Source organism: Bubalus kerabau, chromosome 22, assembly GCF_029407905.1.
Source record: "Bubalus kerabau isolate K-KA32 ecotype Philippines breed swamp buffalo chromosome 22, PCC_UOA_SB_1v2, whole genome shotgun sequence".
NCBI classification, from domain to species: domain Eukaryota; kingdom Metazoa; phylum Chordata; class Mammalia; order Artiodactyla; family Bovidae; genus Bubalus; species Bubalus kerabau.
In genome coordinates this window covers 23,222,235-23,249,506 of record NC_073645.1, presented here as the reverse complement: position 1 = coordinate 23,249,506, position 27,272 = coordinate 23,222,235, and the positions used below count along the sequence as shown (strand labels likewise).

At 40.7% G+C, this 27,272-nt stretch overlaps 2 protein-coding genes across 7 annotated transcripts in view; one reads left to right on the top strand and one right to left on the bottom strand.

Annotated features, from left to right (window-relative positions):
- The first annotated feature begins 14 nt into the window (after positions 1-14).
- LOC129636841 (cytochrome c oxidase assembly protein COX15 homolog) lies at positions 15-18,617 on the top strand. Its single transcript, XM_055560581.1, has 9 exons — positions 15-205; positions 1,352-1,542; positions 3,968-4,090; positions 4,373-4,559; positions 9,129-9,296; positions 11,525-11,606; positions 13,321-13,475; positions 15,089-15,202; positions 16,144-18,617. The coding sequence occupies exons 1-9, from the start codon at positions 116-118 to the stop codon at positions 16,273-16,275; spliced, it is 1,242 nt and encodes a 413-aa protein (XP_055416556.1). The 5' UTR covers positions 15-115; the 3' UTR covers positions 16,276-18,617.
- Positions 18,618-21,195: 2,578 nt separating this feature from the next.
- Positions 21,196-27,272, bottom strand: part of ENTPD7 (ectonucleoside triphosphate diphosphohydrolase 7) — a 52,231-nt gene continuing 46,154 nt past the window's right edge. For 3 of the 6 annotated variants that reach the window (XM_055560577.1, XM_055560580.1, XM_055560575.1), the window contains one exon: positions 21,196-26,660. In XM_055560577.1, the coding sequence (XP_055416552.1) occupies positions 26,429-26,660 (232 nt within the window). In that variant the 3' untranslated portion in view covers positions 21,196-26,428. The remainder of the gene's footprint in view (positions 26,661-27,272) is intronic. The other 3 variants (XR_008707153.1, XM_055560579.1, XM_055560578.1) reach the window with 3 other exon arrangements.

Here is a 27,272-nt window from a genome sequence, read left to right as displayed (position 1 = left end):
TCCCAAGAGGAGGAGCTCGTTTGTGTGACCCGGAAGTGTTTCTTCCGCTGGTGACGGAGAAAGGAGACCAGAGAGCACAGGAGGTTGAAGGTGGCCGTTGGGCACTGTTTATAGTATGCAGCGATTACTCTTTACGCCCTTGACGGCCTTGCTGGGGAGCCCGTGTCTCCGGTTCCTGGTTCCTAGAGTGGCGCCTAGAACACAGGTACTGCACTGCAGAGCACTGAGTCGCGGAAGCGGGCATGGGGTGAAAGGGCCAAGAGATATCCTCACACATCACGTTTCTCTAGCTCCTTGAAGTTCACAAGGCATTTCATTGTGTCTAGGGCTCCTGAGTCCGGATCCGGACCTACCACTTACTAGCTGTGTGCTCTTAGCCAAGTTGGGTAACCTTTCTGTGCCTCCATTTAATTTTCTGCAAAATGGGGATAATAGCACTTCATAAGTGTTGTGTTAATATACACAGAGGTTTAGCACATAGTAAAAGCTCAGTGATTTTTACCCGTATGTTTGATTTCTGCTCAAAGCTACTGTGTAGTCAGGTTAGGGACTGTAACTCCATTCTACAGAGAAGTAAATGGAGGCTTAATTTGTCTAAAGTTACTTAGTTAACTGGGCTTCTCAGGTGGCTCAGTGGTAAGGAATACACCTGCCAATGCAGAAGACTCAGGAGACTCGGGTTTGATCCCTGGGTCGTGGAAGCAAGATAAAATATCAAGTCTCCTGCCCTAGAGAAAGTCACAGTTCATTTGTGTGTAACTCATTTGTCAAATCTTTATTAAGGTCTTGTTATGTAAAGGAACTGTGTATGAAACGAAGTTTGTAGAAGCCAGACTGACCAGACACTGCTGTCCTCTAGCTCATAGCTTAGTGGGAGATAGAGACAACCTCTGTGTGCTAAATGATACATTGCTGTGAGATGGAGAGGTATAGTGTGCTGGGAGAGTGACCCAGCACATGTGTAGGGGGGGTCTGGGAATACTTCCTAGAGGAGGTGACATCCAAGCTGAGATCTGTGATAGGTCAGTCAGGGGACAAGTAGAACCCCAGTTAGAGAAAAATCATATAAAAGAAAGAAAATAATCCTTATTTAATCCATATTTAGGTGTAGAGTCAAGTCTGGGAGAAATATGAGAGACAGAAGGTTCATGTAGTGTGGGGATGGATTGGAGGCAGGCAAACCAGTTGGGGGTAGATGCAGCCCAGATAAGAGATGATGTTTTACCTGGACAGTAGCAGTGGAAATATGACCAGGGTACTTTATACCAGACACAATGAGACTGTGTGAGTAGCAGTGGAGTGAAGCCTTTTCCTCTTTCTCCAGTTGTAATTTGTCTGTCTTGATCCTTAGTGTGGTTGCAGTTGTGGAATCAGGCGCCCCTTGAGGCCAGGGCAATACAGCACTATCTCCGATGTAGCTTTGCAACCTGGAAGGGGTACAGTGTCTCTCCCTTCAAAGGCTGCTGAGCGGGTGGTGGGCCGATGGCTCCTGGTCTGCAGCGGGACAGTGGCTGGAGCAGTTATTCTTGGTGGAGTAACAAGGTGAGTAATTTGTTCATAGTCAGCTGTTTGGATCATCAGTAGACATGCAGGATGACGGAGGGGGAAGGGATCTTAGAAATCATCTAATCTAGCTCCCACATTTTAGCATGCAGAAATTGAGGCCTATAGAAGGAACATGTCTGATGGCTTGCCCCACCATAGAACAGTTTAGGATTTTATTAATGCATGCATGCTGTAGAAGCCCTTCATAAAGACTGGTTCAGGTCTTAACTGTTAGCTGTGCATTGTTTGTGTATATTTCCCCCTACAATCAGAGTTCAGATTTGTCACAAAAATTTGTGTACAGTTTGTTTGGATTACATGCAAATAAGTTCCACATCTCACTGTTGGTTCCTGTGCATGCTTCATGCTTGGTTGCTTCAGTCATGTCCGATGCTTTGCCACCCTTGGACTGTAGCCTACCAGTCTCCTCTGTCCATGGGATTCTCCAGGCAAGAATATTGCAGTGGGTTGCTATGCCCTCCTCCAGGGGATCTTCCCGACCCAGGGATCGAGCCTGTGTCTCTTACATTTCCTCTATTGGCAGGCGGGTTCTTTATCACTAGCGCCACCTGGGAAGCCCATGCATGTTTCTTAGGTCTCTTTAAATCTATAGAGAGATGTTATAGATTTGGATTCTACTCCCTCCACCTCCCCTACACCCTTTGCAGTTTTTTGCTGTTGTTGAAGAAACCCAAGTCATTTGTACTTTGTAGTTTCTCGCGGTCTGGATTTTGCTAATAGCATTTATGGTATTTAACATGTTCCAAAAGCTATGACAAACCTAGACAGCATATTAAAAAGCAGAGACATCACTTTGCCGACAAAATCCCAAATTGTCAAAGCTATGGGTTTTCCAGTAGTCATATATGGATATGAGAGTGGGGCCATAATGAAGGCTGAGTGCCGAAGCATCGATGCATTCGAACTGTGCTGCTGAAGAAGACTCTTGAGAGTCCCTTGGACAACAAGGAAATCAAACCAGTCAAACCTAAAGGAAATCAGCCCTGAATATTCATTGGAAGGACTGATGCTGAAGCTGAAACTCTAATATTCTGGCCACCTGATGCAAAGAGATGACTCACTGGAAAAGACCCTGATGCTGGGAAAGATTGAAGGCAGGAGGAGAAGGGGACGACAGAGGATGGGATGGTTGGATGGTATCATCGACTGAATGGACATGAGTTTGAGCAAACTCCGGGAGGTAGTGAAGGACAGGGAAGCCTGGCGTGCTGCAGTCCATGGGGTTGCAAAGAGTCGGACATGACTGAGCACCTGAACAGCAACAACATTGTCCCCCGTATTTCCTGTAGACAGACTTGTTGCTTGATTGGGTTCAGGTTGGGGACAGGGAGCAAAATACTTCATAGGTGACTGGGTCACTCATAAATATCTGGTGTCTGTTAAAGATATCAACAGCCCTTGATGATCATTGCCTAAATCTATTACTTCATTAGAGTTGCAAAATTGTAATAGGTATTTTATTAGCTCAACTATAAAGAAAGACTTTCTCTCATCAGTGATTTGGTTATGCTGAGGTACAACATGTTAGGAAAGGCAGGATAAACACTTAATTCCTTTCCCTTTATGTATCAATCTTCAAAGTAATAAGTTGGTTCCAAGCATTTTCCAAAAGTGACCAATAAAGTGAGTTTTTAAGTATTAATGAGCTCATAGGTTTAAATATATTAGATTTGTTTCAGTCCATTGCAGTGGTGATGATTTGCTCCCGTTGTCCTATCTTTAGTCAATGGGAACCTCTTCAGATTGACTCCAGTCTTTCTGACAGGAGCCTGGTAAACTCTGATCCCTTGCTTTCTGGGTAAGATGTTCCAGGCTTGTCTTGTACACATCCTGCCTCAGACCTGAAGTCGGCTTTTTTACTTTTGGAACCCTGACCCCTTTTGGTGAAAATACTTTCTAGTGTTATTAAAGTATGTCTTCCTCAAATTCTCTCTGCATTCCCTGTGCCCTTACCTTATGTGTTATGTAGGCTGTAATCAATAAGTTTTTATTTTTATTGTCTTTAAATTCACTCAGTAACCTCAACTGATTTATATCTGTATCAGTCTCTTCCCCTTGTGTAAATAATATTGGCTATGCACTTTGGGCACATTTCTTTCGTCTAAGGGTTGATTTTATCTGTCAGGGAATGCTAGTGAAAGAAGTAAGGAGAGTTTAATGAAATAAAACAAGGAGTAAAGAAATTTGTACCTGATAGCAGCTCTTTCTGACAAAATTCTAAGCAGTAAGAAGAGAGCAAGTTGTCAAAAGAGGAAACAATGAAATGATACATTTACTTTTATAGGGGTCAAGTTCAGATCTGCTTACTACTATAAACCATTTATGAGTAATCGAGTGTGGTGCACACACATATACACACTGAAATTTAACACATACACTCAAATTTCTTCCCTATCTTAAGGTTGACAGAGTCTGGCCTCTCAATGGTAGATTGGCATTTAATAAAGGAGATGAAGCCACCCACAAGCAAAGAGGAATGGGAAGCAGAATTCCAAAAATATCAGCAATTTCCAGAATTTAAAATGTAAGTATTATAGAAAATTGGGTAAACATCCCAGTAGATCCACTCAATCTTTTTCTTATTTAAAACATTTCAGAACAGTAGGTTCTGTTCTTCTTTGATATTTGATTTAGGTATGTTTAGCAGGCTTCCTACTCTAAACCTCCATTTCCAAAGTGATTCTGAGGTGGCTGATGAGGAAGATGGCAGACTGGTCAAGTTTCAAAACCAAGAATGTTCCTGCATTCTATCAGAAAATAAAAATCAGATGGATCTTTCTTATTTTTGACTTCCCTTTTCACCCAGCTTGAATCATGATATGACGCTGGCGGAATTCAAGTTCATCTGGTACATGGAGTACTCACACCGAATGTGGGGTCGCCTTGTAGGCCTCGCATACATCCTGCCTGCTGCTTACTTTTGGAAAAAGGGCTGGCTCACCCGTGGCCTGAAAGGACGTGTTCTTGCCCTCTGTGGTTTAGTTTGCTTCCAGGTGAGATTTACTCGGGTTTGGGAAAGCAGAAATGTTCTCAGGAGCTTCCTAGTGGGCATAGTTTTTAGTAAAGTAATCTTTGAAACAGTATAACAAAGGAGGTAAGAACGTGGATTTTAGTGTCATAGGCCTGGCTTCAAGGCCCAGCTTTGTCACCTAATAGGGCATGTTGTCTAACCTCTGTAGGCTGTGTGTCAAGATATACAGGCTCTAAAGGAGAGTCTCAGAGCATTGAAGAAATATCAAAATTTGGTCAGGAGGAAGCTAATTTGTTGATTTAAATCAAAGTGGTAAGAATACCAACTCACAATTAGAAATAAAGGAGGGAGATGGAAGAGACAAAATAGAAGGGATAGAAACAGATAATAGAGTTAGACATTAATAAAAATCTAATAGAAACTAGGGATAGTTGGTGAAACAAAAGTTTGTTTTAAAATTTAAAAAAAAAACACTTTACGTCAGACTTTAAGGGAGGCAAAAATTGAAGATGGCAGATAGGGTTTTAGGAGGAAGAAAGTGGGGGCTGGCAGATCACACTGTGAACGCCCTCATCTTCCAGCGTGCTCGGCAGATGAAATCAAAGTAATTAGAACATCTAGGGTAATAGTGAAGGAGGAAGGAAATAGCCAAAAAGACCTTGAGGAGCATATGTTTATATTGACATGATTCTGTTAGCTGGGGAGGGTTGGCGTGAAAGGGCTGTGCCTTATCAGATATGACTAGAACTGACAGTTTGGTTAAATGAAGAGTCAGTTAAACAGGGAATCGTAGAATAATAATACATACCTTAAACTTTTGCACTTAAGCATGTACTTTCATTATAATTTTTTAAAAAAAGGAGTAGAAATTTAGACACTGGCAAACCAATTTGCCTGAAAAACTTTACAGATTTTTATGACTTTCCCTCCCACAAACTTAATAATTGTCTGTTCCCACCTAACATGAGAATAATTGTTTTTAAGCAGTTATCTTTGTCAAGCTTCTCCAAAGCTTTCACAGTCTAAGTTTTTATCAAATCACCTGTCTTTTTACTTTCATATTTCACTATTTACATAATGTTAAATTATGTCAAGAATTTGTCCAAAAGGTTTTGCCCAAAATACACGTTTGTGTCCTTTTCTGTATTTGGCTCTTCAGGTCAGTTTAGTTACTCAGTCGTGTCCGACTCCTTGTGACCCCATGGACTGCATGCAGCACATCAGGCTCCCTGTCCATCACCAACTCCCGGAGTTCACTCAAACTCATGTCCATCGAGTCAGTGATGCCCTGCAACCATCTCATCTTCTGTCGTCCCCTTCTCCTCCTGCCCTCAATCTTTCCCAGCATCAGGGTCTTTTCAGATGAGTTAGTTCTTCCCATCAGGTAGCCAAAGTACTGGAGTTTCAGCTTCAACATCAGTCCTTCCAATGAATATTCAGGACTGATTTCCTTTAGGATGGACCAGTTGGATCTCCTTGCAGTCCAAGGGACTCTCAAGAGTCTGCTCCAGCACTACAGTTCAAAGCATCAATTCTTGGTCACTCAGCTTTCTTTATAGTCCAACTCTCACATCCATATATGACTACTGGAAAAATCATAGCTTTGACTAGACAGATCTTTGTTGGCAAAGTAATGTCTCTGCTTTTTAATATGCTGTCTAGATTGGTCATAACTTCTCTTCCAAAGAGCAAGCGTTTTTTAATCTCATGGCTGTAGTCACCATCTGCAGTGATTCTGGAGCCTAAGAAGTAAAGTCTATCACTGTTTCCACTGTTTCCCCATCTATTTGCCATGAAGTGATGGAACTGGATGCCATGATCTTAGTCTTCTGAATTTTGTGTTTTAAGCCAACTTTTTCACTCTCCTCTTTCACTTGCATGAAGAGGCTCTTTAGTTCTTTTTTGCTTTCTGCCATAAGGGTGGTGTCATCTGCATCTCTGAGGTTATTGATATTTCTCCCAGCAATCTTGATTCCAGCTTGTGCTTCATCCAGCCCAGCATTTCTTATGATGTACTCTGCATATAAGTTAAATAAGCAGGGTGACAGTATACAGCCTTGGTGTACTCCTTTCCCGATTTGGAACCAGTCTGTTGTTCCATGTCCAGTTCTAACTGTTGCTTCCTGACCTGCATACAGATTTCTCAAGAGGCAGGTCAGGTGGTCTGATATTCCCATCTCTTTCAGAATTTTCCAGTTTGTTGTGATCCACACAGTCAAAGGCTTTGGCATAGTTAATAAAGCAGAAATAGATGTTTTTCTGGAGCTCTCTTGCTCTTTCAGTGATCCATCAGATTTTGGCAATTTGATCTCTGGTTCCTCTGCCTTTTCTAAATCTAGCTTAAACATCTGGAAGTTTATGGTTCATGTACTGTTGCAGCCAGGCTTGGAGAATTTTGAGCATTACTTTACTAGCGTGTGAGATGCGTGCAATTGTGTGGTAGTTTGAGCCTTCTTTGGCATTGCCTTTCTTTGGGATTGGAATGAAAACTGACCTTTTCCAGTCCTGTGACCACTGCTGAGTTTTCCAAATTTGCTGGCCTATTGAGTGCAGCACTTTCACAACATCATCTTTTAGGATTTGAAATAGCTCAACTGGAATTCCATCACCTCCACTAGCTTTGTTCATAGTGATGGTTCCTGAGGCCCACTTGACTTCGCACTCCAGAATGTCTGGCTCTAGATGAGTGATCATGCTATCATGATTATCTGGATCATGAAGATCTTTCTTGTATAGCTCTTCTGTGTATTCTTGCACCTCATCTTAATATCTTCTGCCTCTGTTAGGTCCATACCATTTCTGTCCTTCATTGTGCCCATCTTTGCATGAAATGTTCCCTTGCTATCTCTGATTTTCTTGAAGAGATCTCTAGTCTTTCCTAATCTATTGTTTTCCTCTATTTCTTTGCATTGATCACTGAGGAAGGCTTTCTTATCTCTCCTTGCTGTTCTTTGGAACTTTGCATTCAGATGCTTATATCCTTCCTTTTCTCCTTTGCCTTTCATTTCTCTTCTTTTCACAGCTATTTGTAAGGCCTCCTCAGGCAGCCATTTTGCCTTTTTGCATTTCTTTTTTTGGGGGATGGTCTTGATCCCTGCCTCCTGTACAGTGTTATGAACCTCCGTCCATAGTTCTTCAGGCACGCTATCAGATCTAATCCCTTGAATCTATTTGTCACTTCCACTGTATAATCGTAAGGGATTTAATTTAGGTCATACCTGAATGGTCTAGTGGTTTTCCCTCCTTTCTTCATTTTCAGTCTGAATTGGGTAATAAGGAGTTTGTGAACTAAGCCACAGTCGTGTCCCGGTCTTGTTTTTGCGGACTGTATAGAGCTTCTCCATCTTGGGCTGCAAAGAATATAATCAGTCTGATTTCAGTATTGACCATATGGTGATGTCCATGTGTAGAGTCTTCTCTTGTGTTGTTGGAAGAGGGTGTTTGCTATGACCAGTGCTTTCTCTTGGCAAAACTCTATTAGCCTTTGCCCGGCTTCATTCTGTTCTCCAAGGCCAAATTTGCCTGTCATTCCAGATGTTTCTTGACTTCCTACTTTTGCATTCCAGTCCCCTATAATGAAAAGGACATCTTTTTGGGGTGTTAGTTCTAGAAGGTCTTGTAGGTCTTCATAGAACCGTTCAGCTTCAGCTTCTTCAACATTACTGGTGGGAACATAGACTTGGATTCCTGTGATATTGAATGGTTTGCCTTGGAAATGAACAGATCATTCTGTCGTTTTTGAGATTGCATCCAAGTACTGCATTTCGGACTCTTGTTGACTATGATGGCAAGAGTGAATGTCAACTTTTTAGGCATCAGTGAACTAAAATGGACTGGAATAGGTGAATTTAACTCAGATGACCATTATATCTACTACTGTGGGCAAGAGTTCCTTAGAAGAAATGGAGTAGCCATCATATTTGGCTCTACTTCAGTTCAATTAAATTCACTCAGTCGTGTCTGACTCTTTGTGACCCCATGGACTGCAGCCTGCCAATCTTTCCTGTCCATCACCAACTCCCAGAAGTTGCTCTAACTCGTGTCCACTGAGTTGGTGATGCCATCCAACCATCTCATCTTCTGTCGTCCCTTCTCCTCCTGCCTTCAGTCTTTCCCAGCATCAGGATCTTTACCAGTGGATTCTTCGCGTCAGGTGTCCAAAGTATTGGAGCTTCAGCTTCAGCATCAGTCCTTCCAATGAATATTCAGGACTGATTTCCTTTAGGATTGACTGGTTTGGTCTTCTTGAGTCCAAGGGACTCTCTAGTGTCTTTTCCAACACCACAGTTCAAAAGCATCAGTGCTTCGGCTCTCAGCTTCTTTATGGTCCAACTCTCACATCGATCCCTGACTACTGGAAAAACCACAGCTTTGACTATAGGCTTCTACTCCAATAAAATGTTAATCTAAACAGTGGTTAAGTATTTATGGTGCTGTATGTGGAAATTGGGTAGGTCTCAATTCCTGGGTTCCTAGGGATTGTGGGAGCATATGGAAAGGAGGGGTCAGAGGATACTCATTTTCTCAGGGAGTCAAGTTGTATAGACAGCTTCAATCTTGTTTTGTTTACCCTTTTTCTTTGTGATTGTAGGGCCTGTTGGGATGGTATATGGTAAAAAGTGGATTAGAAGAAAAACCAGATTCCCATGACATCCCTCGAGTCAGTCAGTACCGCCTTGCTGCCCATCTGGGATCAGCCCTTGTGCTCTACTGTGCCAGCTTATGGACCTCGCTCTCCTTGCTGCTTCCTCAGCACAAGGTAAAGTCAGTCTGTATTGTTTACCACACATGTGGACAGGGTCAGAGATGGAAATTCTGTTCCTACATGGAAGTTCCATGTCAAAACGCATACATTCCCTTAGCAACATCGTTCAGTTTAATAGAAGCTGGATATAACCAAAGTTTAGAGAAACAATGAACTCTGAGACTCTGGATAGCTTCAGGATGGCAAAGTAAAACCTGCACTTATGCTTTGGGGCAGGAGTGGCTTATTCAAAGGATAATTAGTATAGGAGCCAAATATTTTGTCAGCATTGCCTATCAAGAAAAAGATGAAAACATATGAGTTTTAGTAAAAGAGGGAATGAATACCAGCAATAAGAAGGAATGAATACCAGCAATGACAGAATGATCTCTGTTCATTTCCAAGGCAAACCATTCACTATCACAGTAATCCAAGTCTATGTCCCCACCAGTAATGTTGAAGAAGCTGAAGCTGAACAGTTCTATGAAGACCTACAAGACCTTCTAGAACTAACATCCAAAAAAGATGTCCTTTTCATTATAGGGGACTGGAAGTTGACAACTTGACTTCTGATTCCCAACAGGATGATGGGTGGAGAGGTGAGGAAGGCCAGAATGACAGTTGCTTGTGGACCTTAGTGGCGTACAAAAGCCATGTTAAGTTGTTTATTCTTTCCATGGGGACCCTACCATTCAGCAGATCTGACAATATAGTAAACCATAGTGATCTCACCTAAAAGTATTTTCTCTGTATGCTGATTAAAAGGAAATACATTTTAAAATGCATATTATTTTAGGTGTCAAAGTCATGGTTGGCCTGAATAACCTGTTCATGGAGTGAGGTTTAGGTTGATAGTAGGACTTTTAAGTAGAATCATCTCGTAGGTACCTGGAGCCAGTGATCTGGATCCCAGTAAGAACAGGAGTTGTTGACTTGGCACTCATCCCTCAGGGAAGCCAGATGGGGTTGAAACATTGGTATAGTAGGTGATTGACATCTGACTAGTTCCTATTCTTACTTTCAAAGCCAGACTTCTAAAACTAATCTACATCTATAGCTGTACATGCTAACAACCCATTCTTTTTTTCCACTTCTTGTCATCCGGCTTCCCCATCCACCCCATCCATATCCGTCTACACATTGACTCCTACACTTGGCATATCAAGTGTACAGTACTTAGTATAGTCTCCTAAGTACTCCTAACTGAATGGTACTCTTAAAGGTTACCAATGACTTTTTAATTATTAATCGTTCTTCTCTTTTTGTTTATTTATATTCCACTAATTACAGAAAGGATTTGAGATGATAGTCAACCATATAGAACTGTGCTGTCCAGCACAATAGCTCCTAGCCACTATTGCTATTTAAATTCTAATTAAAATTAAGTAAAAATAACTTTGTATAAACAAACTTGTTATCTACTTAAACTTTAAATAAAATTAACTTAAAAATTTTTTTCACTTGCTCTAGCTGCTTTTTAGATTCTCCATAGCCACATAATGGCAGCACAGATAGTAGAACTTCTCTATCATCACAGAAATTTCTAATGGCCAGTGCTGATACACTGTCCTATGAAATCTTAGTAATGGTACCTAACTCCTCACATACTAGATTGTAAATCGTTTGAGGGCAGCACTCTGGCTTTCCTTTGTATCTTTCCTTAATGCGTATGTGTGCTCATTTTGCCTGTGTATAAAGTTCTTGCTAAATATCTGTTGATTTACTAATTATTATCACAAGCTGGCTACAGTAAAATAAAAACAATTTACCCAAAACACTAACTGCAAGAATCTCTACTCTACTCTACTCTCTCTACAGTTTTTATTCTGATTATATTTGCTAAACACTAAATATTACACATGACATGAAAATCCAGTTCTTTACCTTAAGTCACATCATTTTAACCATGGTGAAATGGCTTTCCCTGAACAATGCAAATCATTCCATTCCTGAACGATGTATTTGAATACCTATATGCCATCTACTGGGCTAGGATTACTGTAGTAAGCAAGTGAAATGGCAGTTCCTGTCTTCACAAAACTTACAAGGTAGCAGGGAAGACAAATAGTAAATGTATACATTTAATAAAATTTAGATAAAGTAGAATGTCTTCTGGGAGTGCTTAACTTAGTCTAGGAGTCAGAGAAGATCTGGCCTCAGATTGTCCCTGGAGTTGGTCCTTGGAGAGCTTGCTGCCTTTCCTAATTCCTGCAGTCAGTGTCTCTGGCAATTTTCTCATTTAGTTGACTGAGACGCATCAGCTCCTGCGGTTGAGACGGTTTGCTCATGGAACTGCAGGCCTGGTGTTCCTTACAGCTCTCTCAGGTAGGACTCTTCTTAACAAAGGTGGCCTAACTTATCTTCAGGTGGGATCTCTTGCCTAATGCTCTCCTCCTGCATCTTTATATCTCCTTCTCACTCCTGCCTCTCTCATACCCACCATCTTTACACTCTTGTCTTCTATTCCTTCCTTCCCCAAATCCTGCTTTTCAGTTAGTTGAACAAAAATATTGAACATGTACTTGGATCCAAACTCTAGGTTCAAATCCTGGCTTTACCTTCTGTAAACTATATGACCTTGGACAAGCTGTGTAACCTGTCTGGGCCTCAGTGACCTCATCTATAAAATGGGGAAGATGGTAATAGTTGAAGTAATATATGTGAAGTATTTAGCAGCTCACATGTAGCAAAGGCTATGTAAGTGTTAGCTGTTGTTATCATATAAACATTATTGTTATTACATTATACCAAGAGAGGTCAGACAAAAGCCTGCCCTCAAAGATGGGCTTTAGGTGAGGAGTTTATTGGGGCAAAGAGACTAAAACAGATCTCTTTCATTCTTTAAATCACAGCTCTACCTTTCGTACTCTAGACCTGCCCTGTACAATAATCACTAGCTTCATGTGACTATTGAAGCTTAAGTTAATTAAAAGCAAATAAAATTTAGTTTCTCAGTCACAATAGCCACATTTCAAGTGCTTAGTAACCACAGTGGGTGGCTTGCAGCTGTTGACTGGATGGATGACAGATATAGAACATTTCTGTCATCGCAGAAAGTTTGATTGGACAGCACAGCTCTAAATAAAACCATCAAACCAGTGATCCCACCCAAATCTCCCTCCCCCTTTTTTTGATGGAAGAACATGAATTTTGACTTTATAAATGCAATTTAGAAAAATAAGGAATATGATTTAACATACCTGAATCTTCTGTGATCATAAATAATGGATCAGTCATCCATTAAATTCTTTGTGTGTTTATCCAGGGTTTAGTTTATAAGATTTTTTTGAGCACTTGGGGAAGACAGATAAATAAAACCCATAACATGCCAGATGATGTTGAGTGCTGCAAAGAAAATAAAGCAAGATAAGGGGATAGACGTGGGGTTGGGGAGTGCTATCTTATAGAGGATTATTGGAGAGATCTCTTTGATAAAGTGACATTTAAGTGGAAACTTGACGTGAAAGAGTAAATTAACTAGTTCCAGAATAGATCAGTTGGCGGTAGGGAGGCAAGGCAGTAAGGAGAATGCATATCACAGTCAGTAAAAGAACTTTTCCAAATATTCCTCTCTCTAGAGCTTCTCATCCACCCTCTAGGGGAGGCATGCCAGAATCTTGGGGTGGAAGTAGGTGAGGATGCAAGTTTTTTTTTTTAAGTTTCCATGGTGTATTCCATGGTGAATACAGCAGGGTTTGAGAACCCCTGCTGTAGATCTTTCTATTCTCTGACTATTCCTTTTGTCTAACTCTGAGATAATAAACATTTTCTATGTCAGAACTTCCCTGGTGGCTCAGAGGGTAAAGAATCTGCCTACAGTGCAGATTGAAACCCGGGTTCAGTCCCTAGGTTAGGAAGATCCCATGGAGAAGGGAATGGTTACCCATTCCAGTATTCTTGCCTGCAGAATTCCATGGACAGAGGAGCCTGGCGGGCTACAGTCCATGGGGTCACAAAGGGAACTTTCACTTTCATGTTAGAACTAGTATTTGATCTCTTCTTTCTCTCATTTTAATAAATATTATTTATTGGAACCCAGGGGCTTTTGTGGCAGGGCTGGATGCTGGACTTGTTTACAACTCCTTCCCCAAGATGGGAGAATCTTGGATCCCAGAGGATCTCTTTACCTTCTCCCCTCTCCTGAGGAATGTTTTCGAGAATCCCACCATGGTGCAGTTTGATCACCGGGTTCTGGTAAGTCTGGCGGTTACTGGCTACTACACATAAGGAGCTTCTCACAGGCTCTGGGTGTCTGAAGCACTGCTAGCAACATTGAGATGGTAGAGTGGGTACTAGAATTCTTTTTAGAAGAAATTTAGTACCAGTTTTCTGATGTGATGTTTTTGTCTTAACTATCCACATGCCTCTAGCCAAATTCTGATTTGCAGGATACTGCCAGCTTTTTAAAGTTAATTCTCCTCAATCCTGCACATGCAGAGAAGAGTCATTTTAGCAGAAGTGAGGCCAAGTAGAGTGTAAAGACAGTGGTTGCTGAACACATAGCCATCAGGGCTGCACCAAGACCCCAAGGAACTAAGAGCATCATAAATGCCCCTCATCTTATTTAAGCTAATGTTTATTAAGGACCCACTATGAGCCATGTTAGGGTTGCTTGGTGGCCTGGGCGTGGTGAATCAGAGCCCAGGGAAAGGTGAGGGGCAGGGAGGCCCGGAGAGGCAGCAGTGCTGCTGTAGTAACGCTGCGAGAGTGACGAGGTTCAGGGCTTCATGGTGGGACCCGGACTTGAGGATGAATCTGAAAGAGGTTGTGATTAGAGGACTGGCTGTAGGAACAGAAGCGAAGAAAGATCAAAGGCGATCCTAGAGTTTCTTCTGTGCCGTGTTTAAAACACACCAGCAGGAATGGGACTATTGAAATGAGTGTTGAGCTAGGGACAGAGGATGTCATCAGACTGAGCTACGTTGAGCTTGAGGTAACAGTAGGGCACCCAGAGAGAGGGGCCCAGGGGCCTCATATCCAGAGGGAACGCTGGGGCTAAGGCAAGTTACTTTGTGCGGGGTCAGTCCCCACTGCCACACAGCATTTTGGAATAAGTAAAGTCTGGTTGAAATTGGATGGCTATGAAGAGAAAAAGATGTGAAATTGGTATCGAAAATGATAGAAAACATTTTCCTCAATATCATGGAAGGTCGGAAATCCTACTGCCAGCTCCAGACTCTCTTTCTAAAGTGGAAATGAAAAGGAAAATTTAGATCTTTTTAACACTAACTGGAAGAATCACCACCTCCTCTACTCATAGCCCAGGAAAATAGTAACTCTCATGTGCTGGGGTCAGCCTTGTTTTAACAATACAGGATTAGAATAGAGATAAAATTAGGGATAAGTAAGAGGATGAGGTGGTTGGATGGCATCACCGACTCAATGGACATGAGTTTGGGTAAACTCCGGGAGTTGGTGATGGACAGGGAGGCCTGGTGTGCTGTGGTTCATGGGGTCGCAGAGAGTCCGACACGACTGAGCAACTGAACTGAATTGATGCAAAGAGTAATTTAAAACCTGAGGGCCCCACCAGGCAGACACCCACATTGGAAGGTGGGTAAGATTGCTGAGAGACAGTCAGTGTGTATAAAGTGCAGAAACTTTAAGTGGAGCCACGCCTCCATTGTACTGAAGTGGCGAGCAGAAGAGGAGCAGGGAAGAGCTTGAGTCATCAGGTGCTTCTCTGCCTGGGAGGGGAGTGTTTAGTAGTTACTCAGTGGATCTGGGGGAATTAGCTGTAAGGTGAGCAGAAACCAGGGGGTAGGACATTCTTTTTGGCACCTGATGAGACTCTCTCTACCCTACAGGGCATCGCTTCAGTTACTGCCGTTACAGTACTCTACTTCCTCTCCCGAAGAATTCCCCTTCCTCGAAGGACCAAGATAGCAGCCACCACTCTGCTAGCTTTGGCATATACACAGGTATAAGCCACTTCTTTTGATTCTGAAGGTGTTTCCAAAACAAAATTTAAAAAGAAAGGTGACAGGCTAGGAGAAAATATTTATTATAGACTAAAAGATGAACAACCAGAAAATAAAATAAGTTAAGGATATTAAGACACAATTCTCACAAGAGAAATGATGAATGGCCAGTAAATATGAAAAACTCTTTAGCCTCACTCATGATCAGAGAGGAACAAATTAAAGCACTGTGTGCTATTTTGTACCTGTCAGATTGGAAAAAAATGAAAAAAAAAAATCAAGTATTGGCATGGGTATAGGAAAACATACATTTGTATGTTCTTGGTAAGAGCATGCTTTGTTATAGCTTTTTTTTGAGGGCATTTGGCAATATTTTTTGAAGTGTTAAAATGTTTAGTCCTTTGATCAACCACATTGGCTTATTTTTGCCTGCCCTGGAGATACTCTAATGCACAAAGAGCTGTTGCCAGGAAATTCATTATGGAATTACTGTGATAAGTGAAAAATTAGAAAGCACCTAAATAAACATCTATGATATAGCCATACTGTGGAATACTGTACAGCAGTTTAAAATAATAAGATCTCAAGACATACATTGTTAGGTGAAAAAAAAAGCAAATGACAGAGCAATCTACTTTTTAAAAGCTGTTATGTTTTTATTTAAACATGTATATAAGAATACAAGTGTGAGAAACTGGTAACAGTGGCTACCTTTGGGGAAGAGAACAGGGCTAGATGAAGGATAATTAGGGGGAATTTTAGTTTTATCTAATTTGAATTTCTTTTGTTGTCAGTCTATTTCCTTGTGAAATTTTAAAATATATTCTTTAAAGTTCTCATGGGAAAGTGTGGAGGGTTTGTGTCTGGTTATCCATGCCAGTCATTTCAGTTCTGAATGTGTGTTTCCTCCTTGGCTTACTGCTTGCTTTTCTTTGTGACAGGTGGGCTTGGGCATTAGTACTCTGCTGATGTATGTCCCAACTCCTTTGGCTGCCACTCACCAGTCGGGCTCCCTGGCTCTGCTCAGTGTTGCCCTTTGGCTCATGAATGAACTCCGAAGAGTCCCAAAATAATTCTCAGAGGATCAGCTTCCTAGGACTGAAACTGTGCTTTTGAGAGATCATCAGCACAAGACTTGGAGCTTTTCTGAGAGGAGGACCTTGGCATACCAGGTGGTTTCCAAGTTGGTCAAGTTATTTAAATTCTTTGCCTGTTTTGGGGACAATCTACTGGATCAAGCAAGTCATTAAGTGTGGTTATGTTTAAGGTTCCTTTTTAAATCTGTTGAAAATCAGATTTAACGTAGAGAAAGAATTGTCTATCATTTGCTTCTTAACAGGTTCTGTGTCAGTTTTCTCAAATGTTGACAAGCTGTTGGTTCTACATGCATAATCTCTGTTTCCTTGACCTGAGTTCTGGATTCTGCCTGAGTAGAAATTCTTATGATCTCAACTGTACTTCCATCAGGTAGAGATTCAAATGGATGGATTGGCATACCCTAAAGTCAGATAGGCTTCAGCAAGAAATAGCTGTTTTCTTCTCGTGTCTTGATTTTCAAAACGGGGGAAAGCACTAACTCGTTTCTCTTGTGATAGGGCTGTTAATCATCACTACATGAGATGAATGGAGAATAGTATAAATCAGTTCCTGAAAGGGTTTCCTAAGAGCCTTATGGATAAGAAAAATACAGTCTTGATGGTGTAGTACATGGACATCTCTTTGTTTATTTAAACAAATGACTGACTAATGAATTGGTGTGATTTTGGCCTCTGTTGATAGTTCACAGGGCTCTGTCTTATTCAACATTTTTAAATCAGCAATTTGGATGAAGGCATCACAAAGACCATATTTGAGGATGGAGCAACCCAACATTGCTGATACAATAGATGACAATCACAAAACAGCTCCAGAGTGACATCTTCAAGATGAAATTAAACCAGTCATAAATGTAACATCTTCATTTAAATAGGTTATGTAAGTTTAGGATAGAGAAAACGAGCTTATCATCTTCATCTAAAAAAAGGCTGAGGGACTTCAGTTGGACACAGGCTGAGTATGAACCACCGTGAGATGACGCTGGTAGAAACGAGTGCTGTGGAGATTCTGTGACTAGAAGTGTCACAGCCATAGTCAGAACACCACACCGCAAGTGCTGCATTGTATTCTGGGTACTGCATGTTTTAAGGAGGACGCTCACCAGCATGCATGTATCAAGAGGCAGGAACCAGGACAGCAGGGAGTCCAGAACCCGTTTCACACCAGGAATACTTGAAAGAACTAGGAGTATTCAGCTGGAGAACATTTAGAGAGACAGCAAGAATCTTGCCCTTGACAAGTTGAAGCCCCTTCTTGCAGAAGGAATGAGCTTCCTTTGTGCTGCAGAGCTGCGAGCAGTGGGTAAAAGTTGTAGAAAGTTAGTTTTTAGTTTTGTAGAAGGTAGGAGCCACCTGGACCAAATCAGATGCCTGCTAAGGCAGGCTGGTGCAAACAGGTGAACCAGAGAGCAGGTGCCCGTCAAGGGGCTAAACCTCTGCTGAGTGCTAACCTGTTGCTGCTCTGCGGGTCCAGTTGTGAGATCCGACTTTTCAGACAAACCAAACATCCAGATTTTTATGTGAATGGTCTCAAGTTTTTTAGAACATTATGCAGGCTAAACAGATCTGGGAGCCAAAAATGACGTTAAGATGTGCCCCTGTACAGCTGCTAGACTGATGATCACAGTTCCCTTTCAACTCCAGTATCCTCTGGGTTTCAGTGTGACCAACAGTGTATCATCCTCAAGTGGTTCTTAGCAAAATAGAAGTAGCAGTTTGTCTTTGATTTTTTTGTTAATAAAAATCCTGGCCAGGAAACAGCTTTTGCTGTTCCCAGAAGTGGTTCCCAGCTTCTCTCACATTAGAATCTTTCAGAATCCTGACCCTAGCCTTAGCAATGATCAGTTAATTCACAATCTCTGAAAGCCATAATTAGCAAATTCCTTGGGTGATTCTGATGTGCTGACAAGTTTGGGAACCACTAGTAGCCCTAGTACCCTACTTACGTTAGAAAGTTCTGACCAGCTTATTCCCATTCCCTCCAAATTTCCACCTCACCCGATCTCATTTAATCCACTGTGTTGATACTGGTTAGTGCGTCAGCGGGGTATCACCTCTTCCAGATAGAATTCTCTAAAGACAGCCAGCTGCAGTCACTAGGCAGGTTCCCAAACTATCATCTCCTGATCCCCAAATTAAGGTTGTTCTTAGTTAATAATTGAGTCTGGAGAGGGCAATCTGATCCAACTCAAAGAACCATATGCTAATGATGCTACTGTTCCCTCCCCCCCCCCAAAAAGCACCAAATGAATTAAATAATTTCAAGTTGCAGATGTTTTACTTCATTTTTTTTATTAAAGATGAGTAAGTTTGGAAAAACAGATCTGATTGCATTTAGTGATATAACTTTATTAATGCCCATCTCTGAGCTCCTGGTGAGTGGATATTATCTGAATTATTTTGTTTGCATTATTCCCAGCACCAGACACATACCAGCAAATATTGTATGAATAAATGGAAAATGGATGATTACAGACTGATGTCCCAGACACTGCTTTCAAATTAAGTCATCATACCCAGAAGATGGAATGAATTTCCTTTAATATTTTCAAAAGCCAACAATCCTGTCAGTTGGTTTTAAAATACCAAAGGAAATTAAAATCCCTCGCTTTCTTAATTAATGCAGAATATCTTTTAACTTACTTTGACAAATGCGGCCCACTGTGGCAAGGGTCATTATTAGCCACTGCCTAAAGTGATGCTGGGCTTCCCTGATGGCTCAATGGTAAAGAATCTGCCTGCCAATGCAGGAGACTTGGGTTCAATCCCTGGGTCAGGAAGCTCCCCTGGAGAAGGAAATGGTAACTCACTCCAGGATTCTTGCCTGGGAAATCCCATGGACAGAAGAGTCTGGCAGGCTACAGGCCATGAGGTTTGCAAGAGTCCAACAACTTACAACAACAAAAAGTGATGCTTGCTGCAAAGACCAACACTGATGATCACAATAATAGGATAACCAGTTTATCTGCAGCAATTCTTATGGTCCTGGCATGATGGTGGGTTGTATACTGGTATATGTAACATATATAGCCATGTCCCTGCGTAAGGGACAATGCTGCTGCTGCTGCTAAGTCGCTTCAGTCGTGTCCGACTCTGTGTGACCCCATAGACGGCAGCCCACCAGGCTCCCCCGTCCCTGGGATTCTCCAAGCAAGAACACTGGAGTGGTTGCCATTTCCCTCTCCAATGCATGAAAGTGAAAAGTGAAAGTGAAGTCGCTTAGTCGTGTCCAACTCTTAGCGACCCCATGGACTGCAGCCTACCAGGCTCCTCTGCCCATGGGATTTTCCAGGCAAGAGTACTGGAGTGGGGCGCCATTGCCTTCTCCGAAGGGACAATGCAACCCCTCTCTAATATGCATTGTGTATTCTGTTCAACACTGACTTAACAGTATCAGAGTTTCAATAACTGTTGAGCAAAACTATTATTTAATGTTAAGTGTTAGAAAAACATACAAACTAAGCAACCCCTCCCCCCCCAAAGTAATGCCATACAGGCAGCCTTTGGTTTTTGAAAGCAAGAAGGGAGTTTTTCATTGAGGTCATAATAAAAAGATGCCTTTCAGCACTGCAGGATCTCATGCTCAAGGCGGAAATCATGGAGGAGATAAGGTGTATACTTGAAGGCTTCAGCTAAAGGGGGATTATAGAATAAAAATTTCAAACACAACAACAAATTCCAGAAATCAAAGTGGTTGCGATTCTTGCCTGCAGAGAAAGACTTTTACGAAGCTAATTAGGGGGCAGAGCCTTCACCACCAGCAGTTCTAACAGGCTCAACTGGCAGGTGCTCTGTAGGAGGGGCTGCTTCAGAGAGTCGCAGGGCTGCCTTACCTGGAGAAGTGGAGAGGAGTGATCAGCTGCTAGAAGACCTATGAGTAGCTGCACTACTTAAAAAGGAGAGCCTCAGCTTGCCTGAAGTCATCCTGCATGCATGGCTATACTCATCCTGGGATTATGAAATTTTTTTTTCAACTTTGGTCGTCATAAAAATGGCAAGCAACAATTGAATACATTTTAAAAGTAGAAAGCCCTTGTAGTATGGGTAATGATTCAGTTTTCCAAATTAAATGATATTATTGCTCAGACTTGCAGAGAAAGTCAACAAACGTATTCCTCCTCTGTCCCTCTAATAATAATGATTCAGTTTTCCAAATGATTCAGTTTTCCAAATTAAACGATACTATTGCTCAGACTTGCAGAGAAAGTCAACAAACGTATTCCTCCTCTGTCCCTCTAATAATAATGATTCAGTTTTCCAAATGATTCAGTTTTCCAAATTAAACGATACTATTGCTCAGACTTGCAGAGAAAGTCAACAAATGTATTCCTCCTCTGTCCCTCTAATAATAATAATGAGAAATAGTGAAATATTAGAGGGGAAAGGAAACTAATATATATTAGTATATATATACTAGTATTACATTAGTAATATATACTAATGGACTAATACAAATGAAGTCTATGCAGATATTTTAAGTCTTTTTAACAAATATTTTTTGTAATACCAACAAATCCTTGCAAGTTTGACTGACCATATGGCTCTAGTGCAGGACTATGAAATTAGCATAACCTTCATGCATTGGAGAAGGAAATGGCAACCCACTCCAGTGTTCTTGCCTGGAGAATCCCAGGGATGGGGGAGCCTGGTGGGCTTCCATCTATGGGGTCGCACAGAGTCAGACATGACTGAAGTGACTTAGCAGCAGCAGAGACTAGTTTGGGAGAATTTGAAACATCTGCTACTACTTCTACCTTAATTCTTAATTCCAACTGAAGTTTCATTGCATACCACAGAAAAAGGAAAATTAGATACTAGTTCTGAATTGGTTTGAAAGAAGTTTAAAAACAGCAAAAAGAAATGGCACACTGGGTAAGGGAGTCTAGGAACTGCCCCATAAATACAACCAAGTTCCTTAAAGTAGTTCTAATAAACATTTATACCTTAAATAACAGATGGTAAAACCATAACACGAGTTGCTTGGATATATTAACTAAAGAAGCCAGAATGGATGTACTGAAAACCTGATACTATTTCTGACAAAGTATTTCATATTTTGTTCCTAAATGTGAGCAACCACAAATGAATATCAGAAACAATTATAAAGACTGAGCATGATTAGCTGCAGTCAGCTATATTATATATATTTTGTTGAAACACAGTCTTGCAAGAAGATTCTATCAATGAGCATTTCATTTGCATGTATTACTACATTCTGAGTGTCAGTTTCATCATCCATAAAACTACTGGGGTTAACAAATCTTAAGTTTCAATTAAAAAAATCTCCTTCTCTGACTGTGGTTGCTTTTGGAAACTCCATTTCCACCAACCTTTATTTCATGGGTTATGAGTAAAGTAAGAGATGACCTGACCACTGGTTCTTCTGGGCAGCCTGGTCTTCTAAACCAAGGGCCACAGCCCTCTTCCTGAAACTACTCTATCACTTCTCTGCCTTTAGTTCCTTATGCCAACTGTTCTCCCTTTGGAACTGGCCTCCAATCATAGTCATAGATGAAAAATGAACCAGAGAGGGCAGGTGACTTGCCTGGGGTTCCTGAGCTACATAATGACAAAGCCAGGGCTAGAATCCATAACCAGTGAGAAGTTACTGTACCTCAAAAATATAAATATGGACATGATAATAAATGTTAATGCCTAAAATGACTAGCTTAGCAAGTGCATGGCAGACTCAGTCAACCACATTTTGATAATCATTGCCTAAAGCCTTTGGTCATGAATTTGAGCAAACTGGGGAGACAGTGGAGAATAGAGGAGCCTAGTGTGCCACAGTCCGTGGGGTCGCAGAGTCAGACATGACTTAGCGACTGAACTTAGGCCTTTGAAGTCAAAGAAAGCACTTGGGCTAAGGAGGACAGAGGCAGAATACTTTGGATAATATTGGAAGAATAAATAGAAGGTTGGTGGAAAGTGATTAAAATTTCCTAGACCAAGGAAAATCAATTCAAGGAGCTAAAGTAGAGATGGTATTTAGTTGCTGCAAACTTAATTGCGGTTTTGGACCATGAGTTTTAAATCATTATAAGCTCAAACAGCTCTTTATTAATCAAAATAGGAACCATTATAATCAACACATTGTGCCAATGAGAAATAATTTGTTTATTCCTGTAGCATAAAAATCCATGCTTCAAGATTTGACAAACTCTTGGAAAGCATTTTCTGCCTCCTGCTGGTTGTGGAAGCATTTTCCCTGCAAAAAGTTGTTGAGATGCTTGAAGAAGTGGTTGGTGAGAGGTCAGGTGAATATGGTGAGATGAGGCAAAACTTTGTAGCCCAATTCGTTCAACTTCTGAAGTGTTGGTTGTGCGATGTGCAGTCAGCCATTGTTATGCAGACGAATTGGGCCCTTTCTGTTGAGCAATGCCTGCTGCAGGTGTTGCAGTTTTTGATGCATCTCACCAATTTGCTGAGCATACTTTCCAGATGAAATGGTTTCTCTGGGATTCAGAAAGCTGTAGTGGATCAGACTGGCAGCAGACCACCTTTTTTTGGTGCAAGTTTGGCTTTGGGAAGTGCTTTGAAGCTTCTCAGTCCAGCCACTTAGCTGGTCATCGTTGTCATATAAAATCCACTTTTTGTCGCACATCACAGTACGATTGAGAAATGGTTCGTTGTTGCATAGAATAAGAGAAGACAACACTTTAAAACGACAATTTTTGATTTGTGGTCAGCTCATGAGGCACCCACTTATTGAGCTTTTTCACCTTTCCAATTTGCTGCCAGTGCCAAATGCCAAACCATAGAATGGCTGACGTTGAGTTCTTCAGTAACTTCTCGTGTAGTTGTAAGAGGCTCAGCTTCGACGATCGTCTCAACTGGTCGCTGTCAACTTCCAGTGGCCAGCCACTGTGCTCCTCATCTTTAAGGCTCTGGTTTCCTTTGCACAATTTCTTGAACCACCACTGCACTCTACATTCGTTAGCAGTTCCTGGGCCAAATGCATTGCTGATGGGGCACGTTGTCTCTGCTGTTTTACAACTCATTTTCAACTTGAATAAAAGAATTGCTCCAATTTGCTTTTTTGTCTAATTAACATCATTTCCCTAGTTTAAAATAAATATAAACAGCAAGTAATAAGTCATTATAAAAAAAAGCAAAAAATGTGCATTAAAATGACATAACATAACCATATTTAAAAATGTATTCCAATATCAAACAGCAAATTTCAAAAATGCAAAACCGCAATTACTTTTGCACCAACCCAATAAAATTTGGATTAGAATTAACTGCAACTTAAGTGAATGTAATGCCAAATAATTAGGTGATAAGAATAATTCATGATAAGAATTCAGAAAAGTGATGGGTTGTGCCTGCATAAAGAATCATAAGCCTTACTCCTATAAACCACTGACTAAATTTTGACACTTCTGACCTATTAAAACACTGGAATAGTTCAGGTTTGCTGTTACTGTTGTAAGGAAGATTGCTTGGCAAGACTCAAAGAAACTAGTGGAATGTGAATTTTATAGAATCATAATCATTTTCACATGAAAACCACTCAATGCAGAAATGCAAATAGATACCTTGAAAAACTGAGGGTAAAAAGAGGGTTAAAAGATAAGGCTGTGTGATTCTATATGCAAGAATATTTCATTTTGAGAAAGCAATATATAGAAGTTATTGGCCCTCACCATTTATCCTCAGCGAGGGATAAATTGCTTCTGTTTCTAGTGAATAAGATTTCCTTTAAAATTTTTAACTGGGAGCAATGGAAGAAGCACAGGAGCCAGACCCAAGAGCAAATACTCTTTTTCTGAGGGGTATGACAAAAACTTGTCCTCATTTTTATACCATGGAACTCAGATGCCTTATTCATTATAATAAAACCTAGATAATATTAAAATAATAAACATGATAAAATACACTAAAAAAAATCAGACTAAATTAAGAATAAGAAATACATTTATATGGAAAAAATGATAAACAAGTATCCTGAGTTTCTCAATTATAAAAAGAACAATACCAATCTGAAAGGTTGTCATGATGATTAAAATAACATACATAAAATTATTAATGGAGTGTCTGGTACACAATCAGTGCTTTGCAAATGGTAGTTATTATCATCATAACGAGGATGAAGAATAACTTAATAAGAGCTTTCAAATTGGACTGATCACTGCCTCCTCCATGCTTCAATTTCATTCTGAGCACACAAATGTGATCACTCTTAGCCAGCTAGCTAGGTAGCTTTGGAGAAGATCATTGAGTAGATCACACAAGAAAATAAGAAAACCAAAAATGGTATTTGGAAACAAAGGTGAGGGAAAAGAGTTACCTGAGTAGGCAATGGCTAGCAAAAACATACTATGATGTTATTTATAAGCAGCATTCATAGGCAAGGGCTCGCTCACAGTACAGACACAAAGATAAGAAGTCAAAGAAAATCAAGGCAACTTAGAAATCTTAAAAATTAAACTGCTGAGACATAAGCCCTAATGAAAAGTTAAAAGTTCTTCCAAAGGAACCTGTAAGACTCTGCTGGATCCATTTTTATCTAATTTGAAAACGATTCAAGACTCATCATCTTTTCACCTACTTTAAGTATACTTACTTTCATCTCAGTTTATTTCCAGGAGGATCTGGATTTATTTTTCTTGGTTTTATGAAGCACTTAACTCCTTTCTACTCTCAGTATGAAATTTATTTTTTAAGAATTCCACTTTTTTTCCTTTAAAGTCAAGGACTTTTCCCTTACTCTTGTAATCCTAGAACTCAAAGCTGACAAAGAAAGAAAACTCTTTTAACTCTGGGAGCATATTCTTAAGCAGGACATTTAAGGCTACATAGAGGAAAGATTAAAGTATAAAGAAGGTTCCATGGGGGATGAAAAAGAAATCCTTGTGCAATTTAAAGGCTAAATGCAGAGAGGAAGCAAAGATCCTGAAGGGTAGTGGATAAAAATGTAATTACTATGGCTTTTCCCCTGTCCCCATTAATGGAAATGCTGTTTATGACTGAGAAATCTCTTAGGAAATATTCTGAAAGTTGCCAGGTGGATTATTAACAGATTTATCTGTCTATTCCAAAGTTTGTGATTTGCTTCTTTTCAAATATTCCAAGAGCCCAACTGAGAAAACTACTATTTCTCAGAAAAACATTAATAAATAAGAGCTTGGATTTTATTGCCTTGGCCCGCTATCCTGATACTGTTCTTTCCTTCTTTAAAAACAAACCAGATGCATCCCTTCCCAAACTATATATTGATCTTAGCAGTGAAATAAAAGAACTCTTGAATCTTCCCACGTAAGGACTTGTAAAAACAAGCCAAGAGGACAGTGACCAGACAAATCCAGGTCCCCAATCCCCATCCCAGTTTCTCCATCCCTACAAGCACCCTTAAGGCTCAAAAGAAAAATTAATGCCCAAACAGCCTCGGAGCCACAGAGACATGGAAAAATTTTCAATTCTGGTCATATGAGGCATCATAAAATATATTGTTAAAATCTTCACTGGACCATTCATTTAGGAAGGGTTCTAACCTTTTAAAATCTAACTAATATCAGCAACAGGATGTCAGGGATCTTGAGCCACAATTCACAGTGGCTTCTTTGTCGAGTAAGCAAAGAAGTTGTGTTATTTTGGTTGCCTGGAAATTCTTATCTGTTCTGCTGATCTGCAAAAATCTTGGAGGCCTATTAAAGGCTGTGGATCTCCACATAAATGATATCTCTGTTACAGAGAAAGAAGGGGCTGCTGCACTTGGTAGAACGTCTTCGGCTTTGAATCAGATGCCCCAAGTTTGGTTTCAGCTAGGCTTTCAGCATGCCCAGTGCTGAACTTCATGCTTAAAGCAAGGGGAGAAAAGTCTCGATCCCAGGAGCACACCAGATCTCTCAGATAAAGAAGCAGAAGCATGCTTCAATTGGACTAAAGTTGGTCCCCTTTGTTAGCACCAGTCTCTCATTTAGTTCTTCACAGGCTAAATTACAGCTTCTCTTCAGAGAAGAGGACCTGGATATTGAGAAGGAATTAAAGTAGATATTGAAGTAGAAATTCCAAGGCCAAATATCCACAAAGTCAGGCAAAGCAGCATCTGAGGCCAGTACCAGAAAGTGGTGGAATTCAATGGGCAGCAATTCTGGGGTATTTGAACTTTCCTTGAACCTGCCCAGCCTCATGGCCCGACTTGTACCCCAATCATGGGTACCACCTCCTCGATCCACAGCAAGTTCAATGGGGCTGAGGCTCGAGTTTGTCGGTGGTGAATCCGACGTAGCCGCAGAAGGTACAGGATGATGGCCAGTAGCACCACCAGGATACAGGCGAAGAAGAGATAGTGGTTGTAGACGAAGGAGAGACGGAACCAGTTACCATGGGCCTGTCGGACACCTTCCTGCCGTAGATCCCTAAATAAGAAATTGAAGGTGGAAAGAATTGTTAGTTTCAGAGAGAAATATTTATGCCAATTTAAAAGGTCCAGTGGTTTTATCCCATTTATTCCATCCATGCAAACATGCTATAATACCAGCTCCACAGAGCAAGCAAAGCTGAAACATGTCCACAAGCCCAGATTCCTCCTGTATCTTCCTTTCCCTGGCCTAGAGGAAGCCTAGAGGAAGCCTCTACCCCTTCTAAAATCAGGAGACAAAATGAGAAGCCAAAAAAGTGAATAGTAAGACAAGACTGGTTATCTGTAAAATGTCTTAACAGTGACCCCATACCACCTCAGCCTACACAGTTGGTAAATACAGTACTAATGAGAATAGGGTGGCCCCTGAACCTGTTCAAGAAATCAGAGTATAAGTATTTTTAAAAAAGTTGCTATGCTTCCTGAGAGTTTAGGATATATCTAGAGAAAGATGTCACTTAACAAATTGTAATCTGAAGAAAAAATAGAGACATGTAAACCTAAATGCAATGGTCCGTCTGTCTAAAAGAGAAGCTCTTCTCTTGTAGTCCAAACACCCAATCCATTTTCATTCTGTTTGACCTGCAGTGTTTTTTTAAAAATGTGAATC